This window comes from Penicillium riverlandense, assembly GCF_028828495.1.
Source record: "Penicillium riverlandense strain IBT 135883 chromosome Unknown utg000009l_segment0_segment0, whole genome shotgun sequence".
Classification (NCBI taxonomy): Eukaryota; Fungi; Ascomycota; class Eurotiomycetes; order Eurotiales; family Aspergillaceae; genus Penicillium; species Penicillium riverlandense.
The window spans coordinates 319,766-338,291 of NW_026643200.1; the positions used below are offsets into that span (position 1 = coordinate 319,766).

Below are 18,526 nucleotides of genomic sequence, written 5' to 3' on the forward strand. Positions count from 1 at the left end.
CTAGACTGGATTAGATGGGAGTATGAAGGAAAGGAGACTATGCGCATAAAATATCAATAACAATATGAACTCAATTGCATTTACATACAATACTCTTTCTATTTGCATTTTAAAAGGCAAGGCAAGCACCAAGTTAAATATAAAAAAAAAAAAAAATAAACATAAACAATTCATTGCCTTGCGCACACTTTGTCCGAAAAGAAACACAAAGCTCAGTACGCGGAATGAAGGATATCACAATCAATAACAAGTTCTCATTTTCCCTCAATTCATCCATATCCGAAGCACCTAACCCAATCCTACCCAATCAAACATCATCATTCAACAACCATCACCCATAACCAATCAACGTCAATCTTGTAATCGCTAGATCAAGCACCGCTAACGCTCCGCTTAGTCAAAAAGCTGCGTCGATTCAACTTCCCCGAAGAAGGCGAATCAGCCATCACTGAGGCCGCATCACCATTCGTAGAGTGCGAAGTAGTAGGCCGCAGACTCGCTTCGGACGCGCTAAAACTGCTCCGAATAGTCACTGTACCCTCACCAACAGAAATGGGCTTGTCCTGATCCGCGACGGAACCCTGGTCACCAACGAAGAACGACGCTTCGCCGAGGGTGTCGTCCGATCCGAAGGTTGAGTGGTCCACGACGCGGATTTTGTACGATGCATCGGCAGTTGTGCCTGGTACGCGGAATGACTCGTCGAAAGAGATGGGGCTGTCGCCGCTGGCTTTGTGGGCTTTGGTCTTGTGGACTACCTTTGCGCCCTTGGCGCCCTGGACATTGACTTGAACGCGCACGTTGGCGGAGGAGGGGAACCCGGATGCTGAGACGATGGAGATGTTCGCGGTGCCTTTTTCGCCGCTGCCTGTGCCAAGTATGCTCATTCGGTCGCCGGCTTGGGATGCTGTGCTGCGGTTGCGGGAGTGCTCCTTGGTCGGAGTGGTGTGGCCCGAGGGGGTGGGTGAGTTGCCGCCCACGAGAGCGGCAGCGGGTTTCAAGCCTCCACTGGGAGACTCCTGGGCTTCATCTTGTGTGGCCAACGATGCGTTATCGGCGTCGTTCTTGTCCTTGTGCATTTTCGACATCACACCGCGGCGCAGGAAGGATGCACCACGCAGAACGTTTCCACCGACAAGGCCAACGCCCTTAATGGGTGCGCCGATGACCTTTCCGGGCGCAGCAAACGTACCCGAAAAGGTGGAGGAGCCCTGCCGAGAGCGGACCACATAGGTGGGTTTGAAAAGGAGCTTGAGACGGATGGCGCCAGACTTGCCGTTCAGGGGCAGGGTCATCTCCTGAGCGTTGAAGGGTTCAAGCTTCTCCAGATCGATCGAGGTAGCACCCAGGAAGTCTGCCCTATCACCAAAGTCCCAGTCATAGACATCCACATGGAAATCAGCGCCAATACGAGATTTGATAGGCGTCTCGAAGAACTCGTTCCACGCCGGGTGCAGCGTTTTCTTCTGGGTCTTGGTCTTGAACACCTCCTTATCGGCCAGTCGGAACTTGCAGTAAGGGTCGCTATAGCCATTGCGGTCGGCCGAGGGCAAATCCGCAGCATCGAGGACCTCCACGCGCAGAGTTCCCATGTTATTGATACTTTCTTTCGGATCGAGTTTCATCTGTGCAGGAATGTACCGTGCACTGACAGTGACTTTGCTAATCTCGCCCTCCGGTGAACGAAGAGTAAGCTCGGTAGGCGTGTATAGAATACGCTGCAGGGTAGGCAGCGTGTCACCCGTTAGCTTGGCGACGGTGTGCTCATCGCTGTTCTCCTTGGTATCGCCCTGGTCCACGAGACGCAGCGTGATCTTGGAAAATTCAAGCTCACGCACAAAGGCATCGCCAACTACAAGTCATGGTCAGCACGTTGCCCCTCCGGATATAAAGGAGGTACATACTATCTTCGAACTTGTGTGTCGTAGAGCGAATCTTGGGCGAGGTGTAGGCCGGAAACATATAGTCGTCCATTAAAACCTCGAGATGCACATTGCTGTGTGCGAGCTTGCCCTCGTGGAATTGGAAGACAATGAATCCAGACTCTGTATCTCCGTTAATATCTGATCAAACCAGACCCCTAAAAGATACATACCGTATTTAGCGAGGTCCTCCGCACTGACGTAAGTCCTGGGAATGCTTTTGACCGAGCGAATAGAACCACCTTCGGAGTCGCGAGTGGTCGGTCGAGAGGCGCTAGTTTCAAGACTGGCACGGCCGTTGGTGGTGGGCGAAGTAGGTTCCTTTCCGTTGAGAGCAGCGCCATTGGAAAATGCCGTGGAGGCCTTGGAAACCCTCGAGTCGACGCTGGCAGACTTGGAATGCATGCTCTTGCGCGGTGCGCCATCAGCAGCCTGCTCTTCTGTCTCATCCTCCTGTTCAACCTCTTCCTCCGGGTTCACAACCGGGATGGTGGGGTAGAAGGCAACAGTATAGTTGAGTGTGCCCTTGACGGGGCCATTGCCAATGCGAAGTCCAGCGCTGAGAGGCGCCTTCTCATCATCGATTTCGTATTCGCCGGCTTCGTTTTCACGCACAAAGTCGGCGGCCTTGATATCTGCACTGCCGAGAGTCCTGTCTTTGTTGATGGATTCCTCGTCCATTACCTCCAAGGTGAGCTTCTCGCGGGCGCTGCGAATGGGAACGTAGACTACCTCGTCCCACTCGGGATCCAGATTGCTACGGAAAGTCACGGTGCGACCACGGGGAACACCCGACAGCAACACACGGGTATAAGGGTCGGACCTGCCCATCGCCTCCAAATTCCGTAGGTTGTGGGCACTCTTGAAGTGGAAACGCATGACGCCAATTGGGTCGATGTAGCCGGCGGTACCAGCAATGCCGGTGAGAGCGACGGGTTTCCACTGCATCATCAACTTGACACGGCCGCCCTTGACTCCGTGCAGATGGAACCATTGCTGGCCGCGCTCCATCATCTTCATCATATCGTTCATCTTGATCTGATACCGGCCAATGATCGGATCGGCCATAAGGTCGCGATCATCCTTGATGATCACGCCCAAACGAGCAGCCTTGCGGTCCGTCACGATGAACTCCTTGGCATTATTCTGGAAGATGGGGTTGTTGGTACGCTTCAATTTGGTGGTCGTGTGGATCTCCTTGCCATTCAAGAGCAGCACAGCGTACGGGTTGAGTTTGCCGATCATATTCTTTCCATCGAGGTCCTTGGCCTGCTCGACGGTGAACTGGGCAATACCGGTATTCAGCTCCGGGGAGGGGTAACGGCTCGCCAGTGTCTGATGTTGCCGCCTCGATAACAGGGAAGAAGCGGATGTCGCAATGGATCGCACCACGGTGGCGGCCGCTGGAAAGCACCTCCAGGTAGAGACCCTCTTGCGTGGGCTCTTCTTCCAGTTTGTCCAAGGCAAAAGTCGCTGTTCCAAGTTCCTTGTCTTTGCGAAACTCGTTCCAGTCGTACGGCACAATGCTCAAGGCATCGGTAAAAGAAGTGATGATCACGTAAATGGTCTCGTTCCAGCGGGGGCTGTCATTCTCGTGGACAGTCTTGGTTCGACCCAGCTCCGTGCGGTTGTTCAGCGAGACCACGGCGTATGGATCCGGAGTACCAGAGAACTTGTCTGGGTTCTTCAGCTGCTGGGCGCCGTGCAGCGTAACCGCCACCACACCAATGGCCTGGTCGACGGGGTTACCTGCCAGCATCTTCGCAATCTCAATGGGGAAGACGTTCGGGTCGTACATCATCGGCTGCAGGTTGGCGTGAATCTGGTCCTTGATGAAGGACTCCAGACCAGGAATGAAATTGATGTCGAATCCGAGAGTGTCGCCTCCAAGAGGCTTGCAGACGTAGTCAATGTCTGGCTTGTCCAAGAAACAGACATCGACGCGCTCAATGTGAGGGAAGGGAATCTGCAGCTTGACCTTGACGCGCATCAAGCCCGAGCATGCCATGTCCTCGACAATGACATCAAGGCCCTTGCTGACGACACCTCTGCCAACACGCACTTCCAAGACAATCTTGGGGTTGATCTTGTTCTTCAGCTGGCGCTCTGTCAGGTCCATGGTATCATTGGGCGTGAAGCTGAACTTCCAGTCCATGATGACGGTGTCTGATTCGGTCTTTGGGTATGTCTTGACGTGCTCGAGACGCGGCGGCTTGTTACCAAGAATGAAGGTCTTCAGACGCAGACTGTCCAGGAACGCAGGGCACGATGTGCTCAGAACCTGATCGACAGAATTGATGATCGTGTCACAGATCACGGGGGCATAGATGGGCCAGAATTTAACCAGGAAGCTGTTGATCCACTCGAGACTCTCGGTGTCGGTCTCGAGACGCTGCTTGGCCATCTCACGGTGGACATCATCACGAAAGTTGCGGCGGACCCGGCGAATCGACGTGCGGTAGTAAGTGCTGCACGCGGCCATGACGAAGAGCACCCAGCCGAGACCTCCGCCGAGGGCAGCGATCAGCCACGAAATCAAGCAGGCGAACACGATAATCCCAGCATTGTGGTACCAATCTGTGGAGCATATCTGTCAGCACCCCAGCGACAAACAAGTTGGGTGTGTACAAACCTCCAAAGAACTTGTCAGACAGTCTGCCCTCTAGGAAAGTCTGATGATCAAGCAAGGTGCCCTCCTCATCCTCACCGGCCAGCTTATCGGCGATGAATGTGGGCGCCCATCCGGTGCGATTGCGCGCCCAGCGAAGATCCTCATCCATATCCTTTCCGCCCTTCTTCTCCTTGAGTGTAGCATCCTCGGCCATGATCGCATTGGCTGATTGCGGGGGCGGGAGGTCATAGTCCGCCACGCCATCATTCTGAAATAGATTAATTAATTACTGCAAGCACCATTGAGCCTAGAAACACCCACCTTGTCGGTAATGACAGCCATCCCCTTAGGCTTCTTGTCACGGTGGAAATCACGCGGCATGCGCTGCCCACGTCAGTCACTCCGTCGCCGATTGCACAATTCGTTTAGGAAGAGAACTCACCGACCCAGCCGCCTCGGCCTTATCCTCAGGCGAAGCATTGGGGTCGAATTGATAGGCTGGGACACCAGCCTTACGAGTCTCGTCGACAAGCTTCTCCTCAACCGTATCTGGGTTGACTTTGGACTGGGGATCCTGCTGGAGTTCCTGGGCAGTCTCGATGACGCCTTCCTCCTTCATCTCCGTGTTCTCCGCGGCGGCGGACGCCATCTCGGCGATCGGTCGGGTGTCTCGAATGCAAGGGTGGAAATTGGCAAGCGACCGTACAATCTGGCGCTAGCTGGGGTGGGAGAGAAAATGTTAATGGGTGAGTTGAGTTGAGTTGTGTTGGAGAAGAGAATGAAAGGTGCGGGGAGAGCAAGCTGGGGTCAGGGCTGTTCCGGATCCGGGGATTGGGAATTGGGGAAGTGGGAGTGGGAGTGGACAGTGTGAGTGGGTTGACGTACGGGTGTGTGGGATGGCAGGGATGGGAGGGAGATAGTGAGGCAAGAGTTGCACACACAGGAGAGGGGAGGGAGGGAGAGTGTGAAAGTGAGTGAGAGGGAGAAGAAAGAGTGAGAGAGAGCGAAAGTAGTGAGGGAGAAACTAACACTCCCGATCGACGAATAGGGTGGGACTTACCAGCCGCTTGCGTCAAGAAGGAAAGGGCTGTGTGGCTGGTACCTCCACGGGTAACGGTGGTAAGTATTTCACAGCAGGAGAAAAAGGAGATCGTACTCCGTAGTAAGCTTGCTAGTGGATCGAAGATCGTGACGTCCTCATTCTAGCTAGGACCCGATCGGCGGATCCTCGGGTTCCTGGGAGCCTATGATCATAATGGTTCTGGTGGGGAGGAGAGGGACTTAGCAGCACTAGTAGATTGGCATTGCATAGTCCGCCCAGCACCGCCACAGAATTATTAATACGTATCGATTAAACTAACTAACTATTTCAGGAAGTCCGTTAGGTTGGTCAACTAGTTACGTAGTTGGTGAAGCTGAAAGCGGAGCCAGCCAGCCCTACGTGTCGAACAAGTTAGGCAGACAGATTCACTAGCGCATCCCCCAGGGAGGCACTAATTCTACCCCTTTTCTCGATGAAAAGGAGGGCCATTCTTGTAAACAAATCAAATACCCTCAATTCGTACTGAGTATTCGAGTTGGTTGTACACGTGGCATGCAGACCAGGCGGCACTACTGCACTGAGTACATGTGAAGCACATGCAGAATACGATCTATCATCTATTGGAACTGGAGGGGTGTTGGGCCGTATTCAAAATGCAATTCGTCAAGATTGATAATAAGTAATGATACCTAGTAGTGTGGGAGAGATTCAAGAATGAAAGCGCTACTTCAGAATCTACCGCCCCAAACGGATGACGCCCGCCGCCATCAACTTTTGGATCTTCATCCGCACCTGTGCGTTCTTCATATGCTCCTGCAGCGCGGCCGGGTCGCTCTTCGCTTGCTGGAGAATGCTCTGCATCACCGGGTCCTGGAGGATGGCCATGATCTGCGCAGGTTAGCGCCGTGGCTGGGGTTTGGTGGGAGATATGAAAACTCACCTCGGGATCGTTCTGAATACGCTCCATGGTCTGCTGCTCCGTCTCGCCCGCCCGCGCGCTGAACTGCGCGTCCAGGCACTTCTGCTGCTGCTGCTCGATCTCACGCGCATGCGTACCGTCGTCGACCTCCGCCGCTTCGGTGAACACATCCAGCGCGCGGTTGTACTCCTTCATCGCGACCAGCGCCTGGCCCTTGCGCATATACGCACGGATGAACTTGGGGTCGCGGCTGATGGCCTCGTCGCAGTCCTGGACAGCCCCGGGGAAGGCCATCAGCTTGATGAGCGCGGCGGCGCGGTTCGAGTACCCCCGCGGGTCGGCGGGGGCGCGCTTGGTCATCTCCGTGAAGGCATCCACGGCACCGGGCCAGTCGCCCTCCTGGAACTTCTGCTGGCCGAGCTCGCGGGCCTTCTCGGCTTCGGCGGGGTCCATGTAGGCGTCCTTCTCGGCCTTGATCTTGGTCTTTTCGGCATTCCGCAGCTTGGTCAGAGTATCGGGGGTCCGGTGCTCCATGAGTGACTTGTTGTAGAATTCAATGGCCTGCGTGAGGTCACCCATCTTCTCGTAGGCAGTTCCGATTCGGGCATATGCTTTGGCCATCAGCTTGAAGTCGGCCCTGAGGTCCCGGCCTTCCTCGACGGCTTTTTGGCAGGTCTCAATGGTGCCCTGGTAGTCGCCCTTCTCGAACTTGGCGGCACCCATATTGTTCAGATATGTGATGTCCTTGTGCAATTCCCAGGCCTTGTTGTAGTGCTCAATGGCCTCATCCAGCTGCTTCTTCTTGTAGAAATCGTTGCCGATCTGCTTCTCGGCGTCACCAGCCTCCTTGGCCTTCTTCTTGGCAATCGCCTCCTCATCCTCCGGTTCGGGCTCGGGCGTGGGCTCCTTGGGCTTCTGCTGAGAGGTGCTGGGCTGAGCATCCGGCATGGGCTGATCCCCAGATGAATCACCACCTGGTGGCGCACCGAAGTTCATATCGATGCCGAGCAGCACACTCATCACTTGCAGGAAGCGCGGGTCACGGATCTCCTCGCCCACGCTGTTGGGGTTCTCTTGGATCTTCTTCAGCTTCGCCATGAACTCCGGGTCGCTGAGCAGGCTGGCGGTCTTGGGGTTGCTGGCTAGTTTCTGGAGCATGCCGGGGTCATTGAACATGCCACCAAGACCACCCAGCGGGTCTCCCGAGACCCCGTCAGCCGTAGCCTCCGCATTGATAGCCCGCTGGACCGCACTCAGACCGGACTTGGCCTGTTCGTTGCCCGGTTCAAGCTTCAGGGCCTCCTCGTAGGCGTCGTGGGCGGCCACTACCAATCGGATATATTAGTTATTGGACAGCAATCCAAGAAATACCAACTTACAAAGATCCCCCAAACCGCGGTAGGCAGCTCCCTTGCGGAGCTGGCCCTTGGACCAATCCGGTTTGATGCTAATGGCCTTCTCGGCGTCATCGAGAGCCTTTTGGTATTCGGCCTGTGCAGAGTAAACGGCGGAGCGGTTGGAGTAGAGGATGTGGTTCTCGGGCTCGACAGCGATGGCCTGGGTGAACTTGTCACTGTTCTCATATCAGCACCCTCGATCCATCCAACGCGGGGTACAATAACACCTACATGGCAGTAGGATAGTCCTTGGCGGCGAAGGCCTTGTTGCCTTCGGCCTTGAGAGCGTCGGCCATGATGAACAATCAAAATGGTCAGGAGTCCAAGGGGAGAAAGAGTTGTCAGGAAGGAGAGAGGGGAGCAGTGCAGGAAGGATGGATGGCTGGTCGAGCTTCTCGAAATTTCCGGAACATCATGGCTGCCTCAGGCAGTGGTACACCTCAGGCATCGAGAGCTCAAACGCCGCACTAAACCCGGTCGGGCCAAGACGATTCGTCTCCCCGCTGCAAAAAAAAAAAGGCGAGTCACAAACACATCATTTTCCTCGACTCATCCACCAAGCCGCCATGCTCCTGTAACGATTTTGTTTTATTCTGTCCGGTCGAACATGACAGCTCGCCCTCCAATCAGTCTGTCCCCCTAGTTGATCTGTCGCTGCTATCCGCCATGACCTCTGCCGGGGCTCGCGTCCCCGAGCTGGCCGCGAAGCTCTACGATGCGTGCCTGACACATTTCGAGGCCGACCGCATGTTCTTCCAGGAGGATTTGCTCAGCCTGGGTGTGATCCCGGCGAACGACCTGGCGCTGCTGGTGCAATGCGCCCAATCGCTGGTGGATCAGAAATTGATGCGCCTGCTGCAAACCAAGACTGAGCGTCTGGCATGGAAGATTATTCCCCGGGAAGATGCAGAGAAGTATGGTCTTGATTTCTTCGGTGCCATTTCCTTTTCCTAACGTTGCCTTCTCGCTAGACTCCAAAACCTCAACCCCGACGAAAGCTTGGTCTACAATGTCATCCACTCCAACGGCCGGTCTGGCGTCTGGGTCCGAGCCATCCAGACCCGCACAGGTCTGCACAAGTCCATCCTGGACCGCTGTGTTAAATCTCTCGAAGGGAAAAACTACATCAAGAGCGTCCACAATGTCAAATACCCCAGCCGGAAGATGTACATGCTGGCCGGCCTGGCCCCCAGCGAGGATGTCACCGGCGGCGCATGGTTCACCGACGGAGTCATGGACGTTGACTTCATCAACAGCGTCGCGGGATACATTGAATACACCGTGAGCCGTAAGAGCTGGTACGAAGTGCCGAGCTCAGACCACGGCCGCAACAAGCGCCTCAAGACCGCCACAGGAAAATCAGACATCAAAGAGGAAAAACAATATCTTCCCTTCGCAGCCAGATACGAAGGCTACCCAACCGTGGAGATGATCACATCCGCCGTCAACGAGAGCGGAATCACACCCGTGACACTCCGCGAAGAGAGCATCGTACAATTGCTTGAAATGCTATGCTACGACAAAAAGCTCGTCGCTCTGAACAACGGCCAATACTACAAAGCTATCAAAAATCCCGAAGCCGTAAAGGCCAGCCAGGCCCGCAAACCCACTGCCGTGAACGACAGGGCCGACGCCGAGGCCACAAAACACCTCCCTAAAAACGGTATGACCGAAGTCCCCTGCGGCCAGTGCCCGGTTTTCAACCTTTGTGCCCCTGGGGGTGCCGTGAGTCCGGAGACATGCGAGTATTTTGACCCTTGGCTGTCAAACAGTCTTGGGTTTTGAACCACGAAATGAAAATGGCTGGCTTGGGGAAAGAGCTAGAGCTGCCCCAAAAAATCTTGCTAACCTGTCCCTATCCCATACCACACCTTTTGCATATAGGGGATGAGGGAAAAGAAACCTCTAAAATCGGACAGGTTGCGTGTGCATAGCGAAGGCGTTTTTTCGTGTTTGAATCTTGTCGATTGGCATCTTGATGTTTGATATTCTAGGTAGTGTCTGGTCTTCGCTCGTTGCGGGTGGATGGGCATGCCTCCTGCAAGTGGACTATGACATAGGTCTGGTTCATTTTTAGCAAATGGAATAAACAGATCCAGCTATTCTTACTTGCGACAGCCATATCATTTCATCTGGGACCGTCCATTCGCAGGAGTCTTGCGTCTACTCACCATATTGAGAGGATGAAACTGCATCGAAAGCAATAATTGGAGACCAAAACATAGGCATAGGAGAGAGAGGTAGTGGTCATTAATGTACTGTAGATAATTCTCTATTCTTTACTATATTTTATCCACCCTTCTTCCTAACCACCGCATCGAATTACCCGACCCGCATGGCAGAGCCGATCAAAGTTTGAGTGGGGCTGCGCTGTCGTATTCGTGATTTTATCTCCTTCTGGGTTTCCGAGGTGCCTTGTGGATCCAGTCCTAGTCTTGACTTCCAGGCCCGCTCCCCATCCGTTGTCTTGAATGGTGCCTCTCGGCACCTACATGATCAGGGTGACTCTGGTCAGCTATCCTCGAAAAGATACTGCTGAAAGATATGGCGACTCGCCGCTCCCACCAAAAATCACGCCATGGGTGCAGCACATGTAAGAGGAGAAAAGTTAAGGTATGAGGACGCCAACCTCTCTGAAACAATGCCTGATTTGAGGATTTCATAATCCTATAAAATCTCACATACTAAGCTCTTTCATAGTGTGACGAGCAACGCCCTACTTGCAACAATTGTAGCCAGCGGCAGGACACATGCGTCTACAGTGCCCCAGTGCCATTCTTCTTTGCAGGACAGTCAGGAAGATCATCCAGCAAGGAATCACACACGAAGATTTCTTCAACTGAAGGACACAGCTCCGATGGCTCGACCCGTGCGGCCGACCATGGCATATCTTGCCCCGAAGTAACGAGAGGCTCATCTTCATTGAATATGGAGCAGCTAGAGCTTCAACTACATTGGATAATGCATACACACAAACTATTTGCCCGAAATGAAGAGACAAGAAAAGTATGGGAGATTTTAGTGCTTCAAGAAGCACTGCGCGCTCCATTCCTAATGCACGGTATTCTGGCATTGTCCGCCCTTCATCTATCACATCTGCACCAGGATGGGCGGCAAACAGCGTGGCTTGACATAGCTATAGCACACAAGAGCACTGCACTGTCCATGTTCTCGGATCAGCTCCACAATATCAGTGAATCGAATGCAAAAGCAATGGTGAGCTTTGCCAGCCTAGCTGTGGCATTCAGTTTCGCAAGCGCTCTAAATTGTCATGACCCAGCAGATGGTCCAAGTCTCAGGGCCTTGATAGACGTTTTTACTTTGGCTCGTGGTGTGCAGACAGTTGTCAATGGGGCCACCGAGTTTCTTCGACAGAGCAATTATGCGCCGCTCTTCAACATCACCGTTCCCGAGGTGAACATTCCTGACCATGTTCTCGCGGCATTTGATCGCCTCGACAATTTGAATAACCAGTGCAGTCAGCAATCATCCACTCATAATAAAACGCCATATGAGCGAGCCATCACAAATCTGCGGGAGCTTGTTGTATTCACCTATGCAGAGCCCAATTCGTTGACAATGGCTGCGGGGTGGGCCATTCGGGCCCCGGTAGATTATCTTAGTGGCCTGAAGAATTACGAGCCTCTTGCGTTGGTGGTGCTAGCCCACTACTGCGCCTTCCTGCATCTCGCTCGAGAGAACTGGTGTGCTGGGACCTGGGGCCGTTCAGTCCTGGAGGAAATTGTGCAGACATTGGATCCGAATTGGCAATGCCATATTGATTGGGCTATCAAACAAGTTACGGAATGAGTATTTTCAGAGGCACTCATCCAACTCGGTGCTCTGAATACTGAACATGAAGATTATATTCCGTGAACAAGATGTGTATGCTAAATCTAAAACAAAATGACCATAGATTCACTAGGACTCGACCCCCCAATTGACTCATGCAGAACTGATTAATTAAACACCCTCCATCCTATCCATCTCTAGCGCGGAACCAGGGACAAACTTGCGCATCCGAACAATTTGCTCAGAATATTTGTCGCCGCGACCCAGCAAGCAATTAACCTCGCTAGGGTGCGTGTACTGGAGAACAAGCATCGTCACAAACATCAACAGGGCATCGAAGACATAGATGAAGACCTCGTTCTTCATCAAATAGCCATCGTAGCCCTGCATGTATTCCACCACACGGACCACCGAACGGACCAGAATCAAGATACTAGAGACGTATAGGGCCATCATATGCCGGTGCCAGAGGTTATTCAGCTCGATCGAACGAGCAGTAGGAACTTTGGAGATACGGGCCTGGAACACCACAGCACTGATCGTGAAAAAGCCAAAGAAGATGATCTGTACAAAGAGACCGCCGACAATGATGTGTTCGCCAGTACCTGGATTTGTTGAATTTTGAACCATGAGTCCCGCACCTTGGAGCTAATTAGCGTCATATTGCGCAGTGCCGAAGATATTGAATTTTCCCTCAGCTCAGTAAAAGAACATACCTGAGGCTTGCATCAGGAAGGACAAAACGTCTCCAGTCACGAAGATCTTGGTCAACCATTTAAGCTTGATAAGGGAGCACTTCTCAGCATCGATCATAAAAATGATGCGCCCAAGAGTCATATAGATACTCGCTGCCAGGAAAGCTGGAGCGATCAGGATCAACGCGCTTTGGATGACATAGGGTCCTTGGGTGAAATCAGGCGCCTCGTGGGATGACAGTAAGCGTCCGACGTAACCGACTGTCTCAACTGGTAGGAGGCAATAAATGGTTAGACTTCCACATAGAGCTCAAATGAGGAGACAAGTTGACAGACTTACGTATGCCTCCAATCACGAAGGGAATCATGAACCATGTTCGTGTCCGAACGAGTTGGTACAAATGCATGAGACTACTCAGACCGAAAAGGGCAGTAAATATGCCCGCCGCAGCGCTGGACGGGTCATAGTAGTAAAATGTCCAGGCCATTGAGAGTGAGATGAGTAAGTTTTCTTCTGTGCGTCTGTCCAAAATTGAAATGAGGGAAGAAGCAAAGCCTAGGCGTATTGTGGGAGTGTTTCAATTGAGTAGATAGGCGAGTAGGGTGCTTTTATAACCAAACCAAAGCCTTGCTTAGCAACCACTTTAGAGAAATTTGCCCGCAGAGAGAATTCAAATTTCGTAGATGCCTATCTAAGGGGTTAGGTACATATGCCCTGCCCCTTAAGCTTATTTTGCTTCGTACTCGTGTTGTGCTCTACTATTGGAAAAGCCTATGTGGGGCGTCGCACTATTTTCAACTACAGCTCGCGTTCGTAACTTTGTCCATATCCGGAACGTCTCGTTTCCCGGTTTACCACTTGCAGTTTTTCCGGGTATAGCTTTCTTCCCTCAAGGATATCAATCTAGAAAAAGATTGCGTTTTACCTAATAAGTGGCTTTAAAGGCTACTGGAAAAACCGTGGCCTACCCAACCACACTTGGTAGGAACTAGAAAGTGGAGCGTCGCAGGGCATGCTAATGCGTGGTTTATAATTGTCGTGCTTCGTATTTATCACCCGTTCAAGTTGACCGAAAGAAAGGCTTCTGCCTAGAAGTTAAAAGCTCGCTTTACCCACCAATAACTATTCAAGGTATGGTGGTTTCAAATATTGACTTGGGGATTTTCGGCTGGAAGGTTGTTCATAACCACTTCGTTGTCACGGCACTCAACAATTTTTTTTTTTTTTTTTGTTTTCCCGAAGAACTTGATATTATTCATTCTACCTCTGCTATAAATTGTTATTTGAAAACTTTCACTCCTCTATTTCAACTTTATTTCGCCATGACTTACAAACTTTACAACTACAACCCATCTGGGGCAGCAGCAGTACCCTTCGCCGCTCTCTTCGGGCTGGCAACTGTCATTCATTTTGTAAAAATGATCCGCACCCGGTCCTGGTACTTGATTCCGTTCACAATCGGTGGCGTCTGTATGTATTATCCCAAATTTTGAATAAAAAAGGTTGCTAACTTTTCTATCGCTTCGATTTAGTTGAAGCAATTGGCTATGTGTGCAGATATATCAATACGACCGAAACACCCAATTGGAAGACCTTGCCGTACGTCGGACAGAGTCTTCTGATCCTTCTTGCCCCTGCACTTTTTGCCGCCTCTATATACATGATACTCAGACGCCTTATTATCTCCCTAAATGCAAGCTCAGACTCGCTTAATCGACCATCCTCGTTAACCGAAGAACTTGTGAGACTTGGCTTTTTGTATCGATGCCGAGCCACTTACCACAGGATGAAAACCAATAGAACAACGCGATGGCGACCCTCAGAGCTCAACTGCTTCTGCTGTGCGAGGTGGAATTGCTATGGTTGTAATGACCATCCCTTGAAACTTAGGCGAACCTGTGGTATTGGCCATCATTTTGGTCGTCCGTCTCCTAGGAGACTTTCCACAATTTCAATCCCACTATAGCTTACATCGGCTTCTCACTCTACTGTAGGGGACGCGTTCTTAGGTGACGGGTCATTTCAACTGAAGCTTTCTACACAACGCCGAGAGCTCCTTCGTCTTCTTCTCAAGAAGCGACCCTTCGAATGTGTTCAGTATGCACTCCCCTTTAGAACGATGTTCTGCATCAACCCGGTGAACCCTTCGCCCACCCGAGTCAGCGGCGCCTCGACGGCAATGGGCGCCCACTCGAAGTACTCTCCATAGTTGCCAATCTTCGTCAAAAACTCCATTGTCTTCGCCTCAGACCCCTTTCCGACCGTCAACCTCGTGGTATTGCCTTCGCCCACCAGACTAACGTCGGTCCAGGTGTTCAATGGCAGGCTGTAATTGAGCGAATATGGGTTTCCACCGCTGATCAAGGTAGCATTCGAGATAGTGCCGTTACCATTCACAAATATCGAGTCAGGACCCTCGAATAGAGTACCTGGCATCTGCGACGTAGGCTTCACCCGAAATGAGAGCGTATAGTCGCGTCCTTTGCTGCCTAGCGGTGTCTCCAAGTAGCAACCATCCGCGAGATGGAGACTCTTGTCTGCGATCTTACACCCATGGACCCTGCCGTGATACTCATTACCCGAGTGATCAGTGACAGTCGAGTCCGAACTACCGTCGAATATATACTGCAAGATCGTATCGGACTCGCTAGGAATGCTGCGATCTAGGTTCTGTGCGGGTACCACGGCGTGCAGCGCGTCGAAGACGGAGTGGTACTCTTCCTCCGTGATGTTGCCGCCCCATTGCTTGTCTGCTAGGGCAGGAAGCGCATTGCGCCAGGAGTAGTAGGCCTGCAGCACAGTAGTGGAGTTAGGCCCATAGTCGTTCCACAGCGCGGCCACTTGGCCAAGAACGTGCTTGTTGTTACGAGGGGGGTTATCGCCGATAGATGAGCTGTCCATGATCACCGGAGAATAACCCGAGCCGTATGGTCCCTGGAAGATCCTGGAAAGCTCTAATTCCTGCGGGTAGGATGCAGACCAGCCGCCGACGAGGTAGAGGTAATTGTCCGAGTTGAGCACGTTGTATCCGTTCTGGATGTAGTCCCAGTACGGGTGGTCGTCATAGTTTGCCCAGTGTTGGTAGGAGATGGATTTTGAAACGTTCGCACCTTCCTTCGGGGTAAATGTTCCCCAGATGCGCATCGACTTGCGACCGCCCGTCTCATGCATGATAAATGTGTTCATGTCGTTCACGAATTGAGTGTAGTCTGCCACCAGACTGCTGTTGTATTCATCCGCGCCGATATGGACCACCTTGCTGTGGAACCAGGGCAGGAAGGTCTTCCAGATAGTCTTCACTGTTGGGAGAGTGTCTGGATGGCTAAGGTTGAGCATACTTAGGTCCTCGAGTCCCAGCTCAGGTTTCCATTGCACGATAACGAGCGCGTGGCCGGGTGTCTCGATCTCGGGGATGATGGTCACGCCGCGCTTAGCGCATTGGGTCTGGATGTGGTCGAATTGCTCGCGGGTGTAAGACTCGTTTTGCCGGCGATTGAGACCAGCTACGGCCGGGTCTTCGGACCAGAGACGGAATGCGGCGTACAGTTCCAGCGAGCGCTCCCGGGAATACTCTTTCACGTTGTTATTGAGGTTGTCACTCAGATGGACGTGAAAGGTATTCTGCTTGAAGAACGAGAGGTACGAGCACATCTCGACCAGGAAATCCGCAGGATAGAAGTGGCGGCCGGCATCAAGCTGTCAAAGCATTAGACCGATACCAGAGGTATCCAATCAGTGAGAATGGACGTACAAAGACACCGCGGGTGCCCCATCCAGGTGCATCAGCGCCGGCACCCTTGGCAAGAACCGAGTCACCATTCACGGCGGCTTGAATCATGGAACGCGTCGCCCACCAAGCACCCAGGGGGCTGGCTCCTGTCACGATAATCCCGTGGTCATCGACCCTGAGATCATATCCCTCCGAAGTCCATCGGCCTGCGGCATCCCGAAAACTGGTGCTATTTCCCAAGGTCACGAAGACGGTATTTTCTCTCCGCTGTGTGCCGCTCACAAGCTGGAGATCCAGGCCCAAGGATGTTTTAAGGTCCTCTTGGAAGGTCTCCACGAATTCCGACAGAGTTGGCGGGATCAAGGTCTGTCCATGATGATCCACCTCATTGGCATATCCAGAGTCGATGATAATATGTGTGAGTTTGGAGAGATCATAAGTGCCTCCTGTTTTCGTAAAGGGTGTAGTCGGAACCGTCACCAGCCCAGCATAACCTAGAAAAGTGTCAGTGGCCAATCCATCTGGAAGACATTCTGGACTGTGATTTTAACGATACCTCTCAGCCATGTCAAGGCACTCGCAGTGCAAAAAAGAAATCGACGTAACTGCATAACGTCTCGCAGAATCCCTAACAAGCAACAGTCGCTTCAATCGTCACATTGACCTGGACTTGTTTTACCACCTCGCCGATCGGGATATTTATGTTCGGAGAAATCGATCGTGCGGAGAAGCGCCCACCTATGTAACCTAGCTATCACTTTATACATAGAGTCACATTGCTCCGAGACGACCTTGCGGTACAACGTGAGGGGAAAGAGAAAGGCGAGCGATCGACGCGCGTTGCAGCGCGGTCGCTGCGACTATTGTCGGCTCGTAGGCCAACCAGATGGGTAGTGAATTATCCGGGGAACTGAACATTAGCTTAGATGATAGCGAGGTCTTCCGTTATTTCTTTTTGAATGTCAACCATGAATTAATGATGAGCGGTTGGAACTTGACACTAATACCCAGGCATCAACGTCTGTTCGATTACGTTATTATTTGTACTCAAATCGGAGCCATACTGGGCCCGACCCCGACTTGGGGACGAGCATTTGCTCCACTAACTACCTGAAGATTTAATAAATACAAAATCTACCAAAAGCAGGTAAATGTCGTCTAACGCATGGGTTCACGGTTTAGGGGAGTTTCTTGTTCACAAAGGTAGCAGTCCTATCGCCGTGCCGTTCCCCTAACGAGGTACTTGACGTGAGGTTTGCGAAGTCCCTTCCTTTTGCCGGTGGTGCACCTGTCATTATTATTCTCCATATTTGTTTTGCCCATAGTAAAATGACAAAAAATCTTCCTCACTCTCACAAGCTTCAAAAGAATACTAACATATCCTAATGGGTAAAGAAAAGGCAAAAATATGGACTCACGGGGATTTGAACCCCGGACCTCTCCCATGCGAAGGGAAAATCATACCCCTAGACCATAAGCCCGTGATATTTTACATTTGGGGCTTATTAAGTATGTGTAACCAGCATAGAAAGTCTCAATGTGAGATTTTTTACCAGAAATAAGTAGCGAGAATCTAAATTCTCTATACGCAGTGATATACCTTCCAATGCTCGTGTCGCATTGAGTCTGCGAGAGGCCCCGAGTTCGATTCCCGAAAGAAGTTCTTTTATAGAAGCACGTAGCAATTACTCATACGTTGAACTTGTAACTATCTACCTAGATCAGAGGACAATCGTGAGGCAGTATAATTCAAGTGGGCGTGTATTGGCACCAATCCCTAGTAGGGTATTACACCACAACGCTAGGTGACGGTAAATCGGGCGCCAGTTGTTCTTTTGCGATCATTGATGCAGACTGATAACTTCCATTATCTAAACCAGAGAAGCATGGAGTCCTGACCCTTCAATGTGGACGATGTTGCTACTTAGACTCATAAGGAGCATTGAAAGACAGACACGTGTTGGGATGTCCATGCATCAAAGCACCGATTTAATGCAAAATTGTCTAGCTTTCTTTTTTTTTTTTTTTTTTTTTTTTTTTGAGGAATAGACAGAACATGCAATTATTGAAAGATCCGCTATAGCATCTGACGTAGCAGCTGGAAGCAGTTGCTGGCCGATGAAAGGACCCATTAATAACGATGAAACATAATCTGGAAGAAGCGAACGATTTCTTGCCAAACTTTCACGGATAAGAGGCGCGCTGACACTAGTACTGTTCTGGGCAGTCCAAGCGACATGAATAATTTCTAGGTAGGCGCCCTCCGCCTTGCTTACTGTGTGCGAATCACCCCTTCTTTAGATCTAATAAAGCACCTGAGTGAGTTGCTAGATAAGCCATCAAGCGGGGCCCTAAGTTACACTAGGTACCCTAGATGTCGACGAGGTTGAGATCGAGCACGCAATTCTCTGGAAACC

General features: G+C 51.7%; 7 protein-coding genes across 7 annotated transcripts; 3 read left to right on the forward strand and 4 right to left on the reverse strand.

Annotated features, from left to right (window-relative positions):
• Positions 1–371: 371 nt before the first annotated feature.
• Positions 372–5,182, reverse strand: N7474_010403 (uncharacterized protein; the record flags this gene model as incomplete). Its single annotated transcript, XM_057201813.1, has 7 exons — positions 372–1,852; positions 1,905–2,045; positions 2,096–3,227; positions 3,280–4,499; positions 4,555–4,801; positions 4,855–4,917; positions 4,976–5,182. 7 exons carry the CDS (start codon positions 5,180–5,182, stop codon positions 372–374), a joined length of 4,491 nt encoding a protein of 1,496 aa, XP_057048084.1.
• A 1,128-nt stretch (positions 5,183–6,310) lies between these two features.
• sti1 (Hsp90 cochaperone STI1) lies at positions 6,311–8,187 on the reverse strand (the record flags this gene model as incomplete). The annotated part of the gene is made up of 4 exons (XM_057201814.1): positions 6,311–6,463; positions 6,516–7,819; positions 7,874–8,067; positions 8,123–8,187. 4 exons carry the CDS (start codon positions 8,185–8,187, stop codon positions 6,311–6,313), a joined length of 1,716 nt encoding a protein of 571 aa, XP_057048085.1.
• Positions 8,188–8,557: 370 nt separating this feature from the next.
• On the forward strand, positions 8,558–9,676 carry N7474_010405 (RPC34 RNA polymerase subunit family protein; the record flags this gene model as incomplete). The annotated part of the gene is made up of 2 exons (XM_057201815.1): positions 8,558–8,805; positions 8,863–9,676. The coding sequence occupies 2 exons, from the start codon at positions 8,558–8,560 to the stop codon at positions 9,674–9,676; spliced, it is 1,062 nt and encodes a 353-aa protein (XP_057048086.1).
• Positions 9,677–10,945: 1,269 nt separating this feature from the next.
• On the forward strand, positions 10,946–11,701 carry N7474_010406 (uncharacterized protein; the record flags this gene model as incomplete). The annotated part of the gene is made up of 1 exon (XM_057201816.1): positions 10,946–11,701. One exon carries the CDS (start codon positions 10,946–10,948, stop codon positions 11,699–11,701), a length of 756 nt encoding a protein of 251 aa, XP_057048087.1.
• A 153-nt stretch (positions 11,702–11,854) lies between these two features.
• Positions 11,855–12,866, reverse strand: N7474_010407 (RTA1 domain-containing protein; the record flags this gene model as incomplete). The annotated part of the gene is made up of 3 exons (XM_057201817.1): positions 11,855–12,324; positions 12,400–12,648; positions 12,719–12,866. 3 exons carry the CDS (start codon positions 12,864–12,866, stop codon positions 11,855–11,857), a joined length of 867 nt encoding a protein of 288 aa, XP_057048088.1.
• Positions 12,867–13,701: 835 nt separating this feature from the next.
• N7474_010408 (RTA1 domain protein) lies at positions 13,702–14,120 on the forward strand (the record flags this gene model as incomplete). The annotated part of the gene is made up of 2 exons (XM_057201818.1): positions 13,702–13,853; positions 13,937–14,120. Coding segments are annotated over 2 exons (336 nt in total), but the record flags the coding sequence as incomplete, so codon positions are not given.
• A 353-nt stretch (positions 14,121–14,473) lies between these two features.
• N7474_010409 (beta-N-acetylhexosaminidase) lies at positions 14,474–17,027 on the reverse strand (the record flags this gene model as incomplete). Its single annotated transcript, XM_057201819.1, has 3 exons — positions 14,474–16,075; positions 16,131–16,603; positions 16,901–17,027. 3 exons carry the CDS (start codon positions 17,025–17,027, stop codon positions 14,474–14,476), a joined length of 2,202 nt encoding a protein of 733 aa, XP_057048090.1.
• Between the last annotated feature and the right edge of the window lie 1,499 nt (positions 17,028–18,526).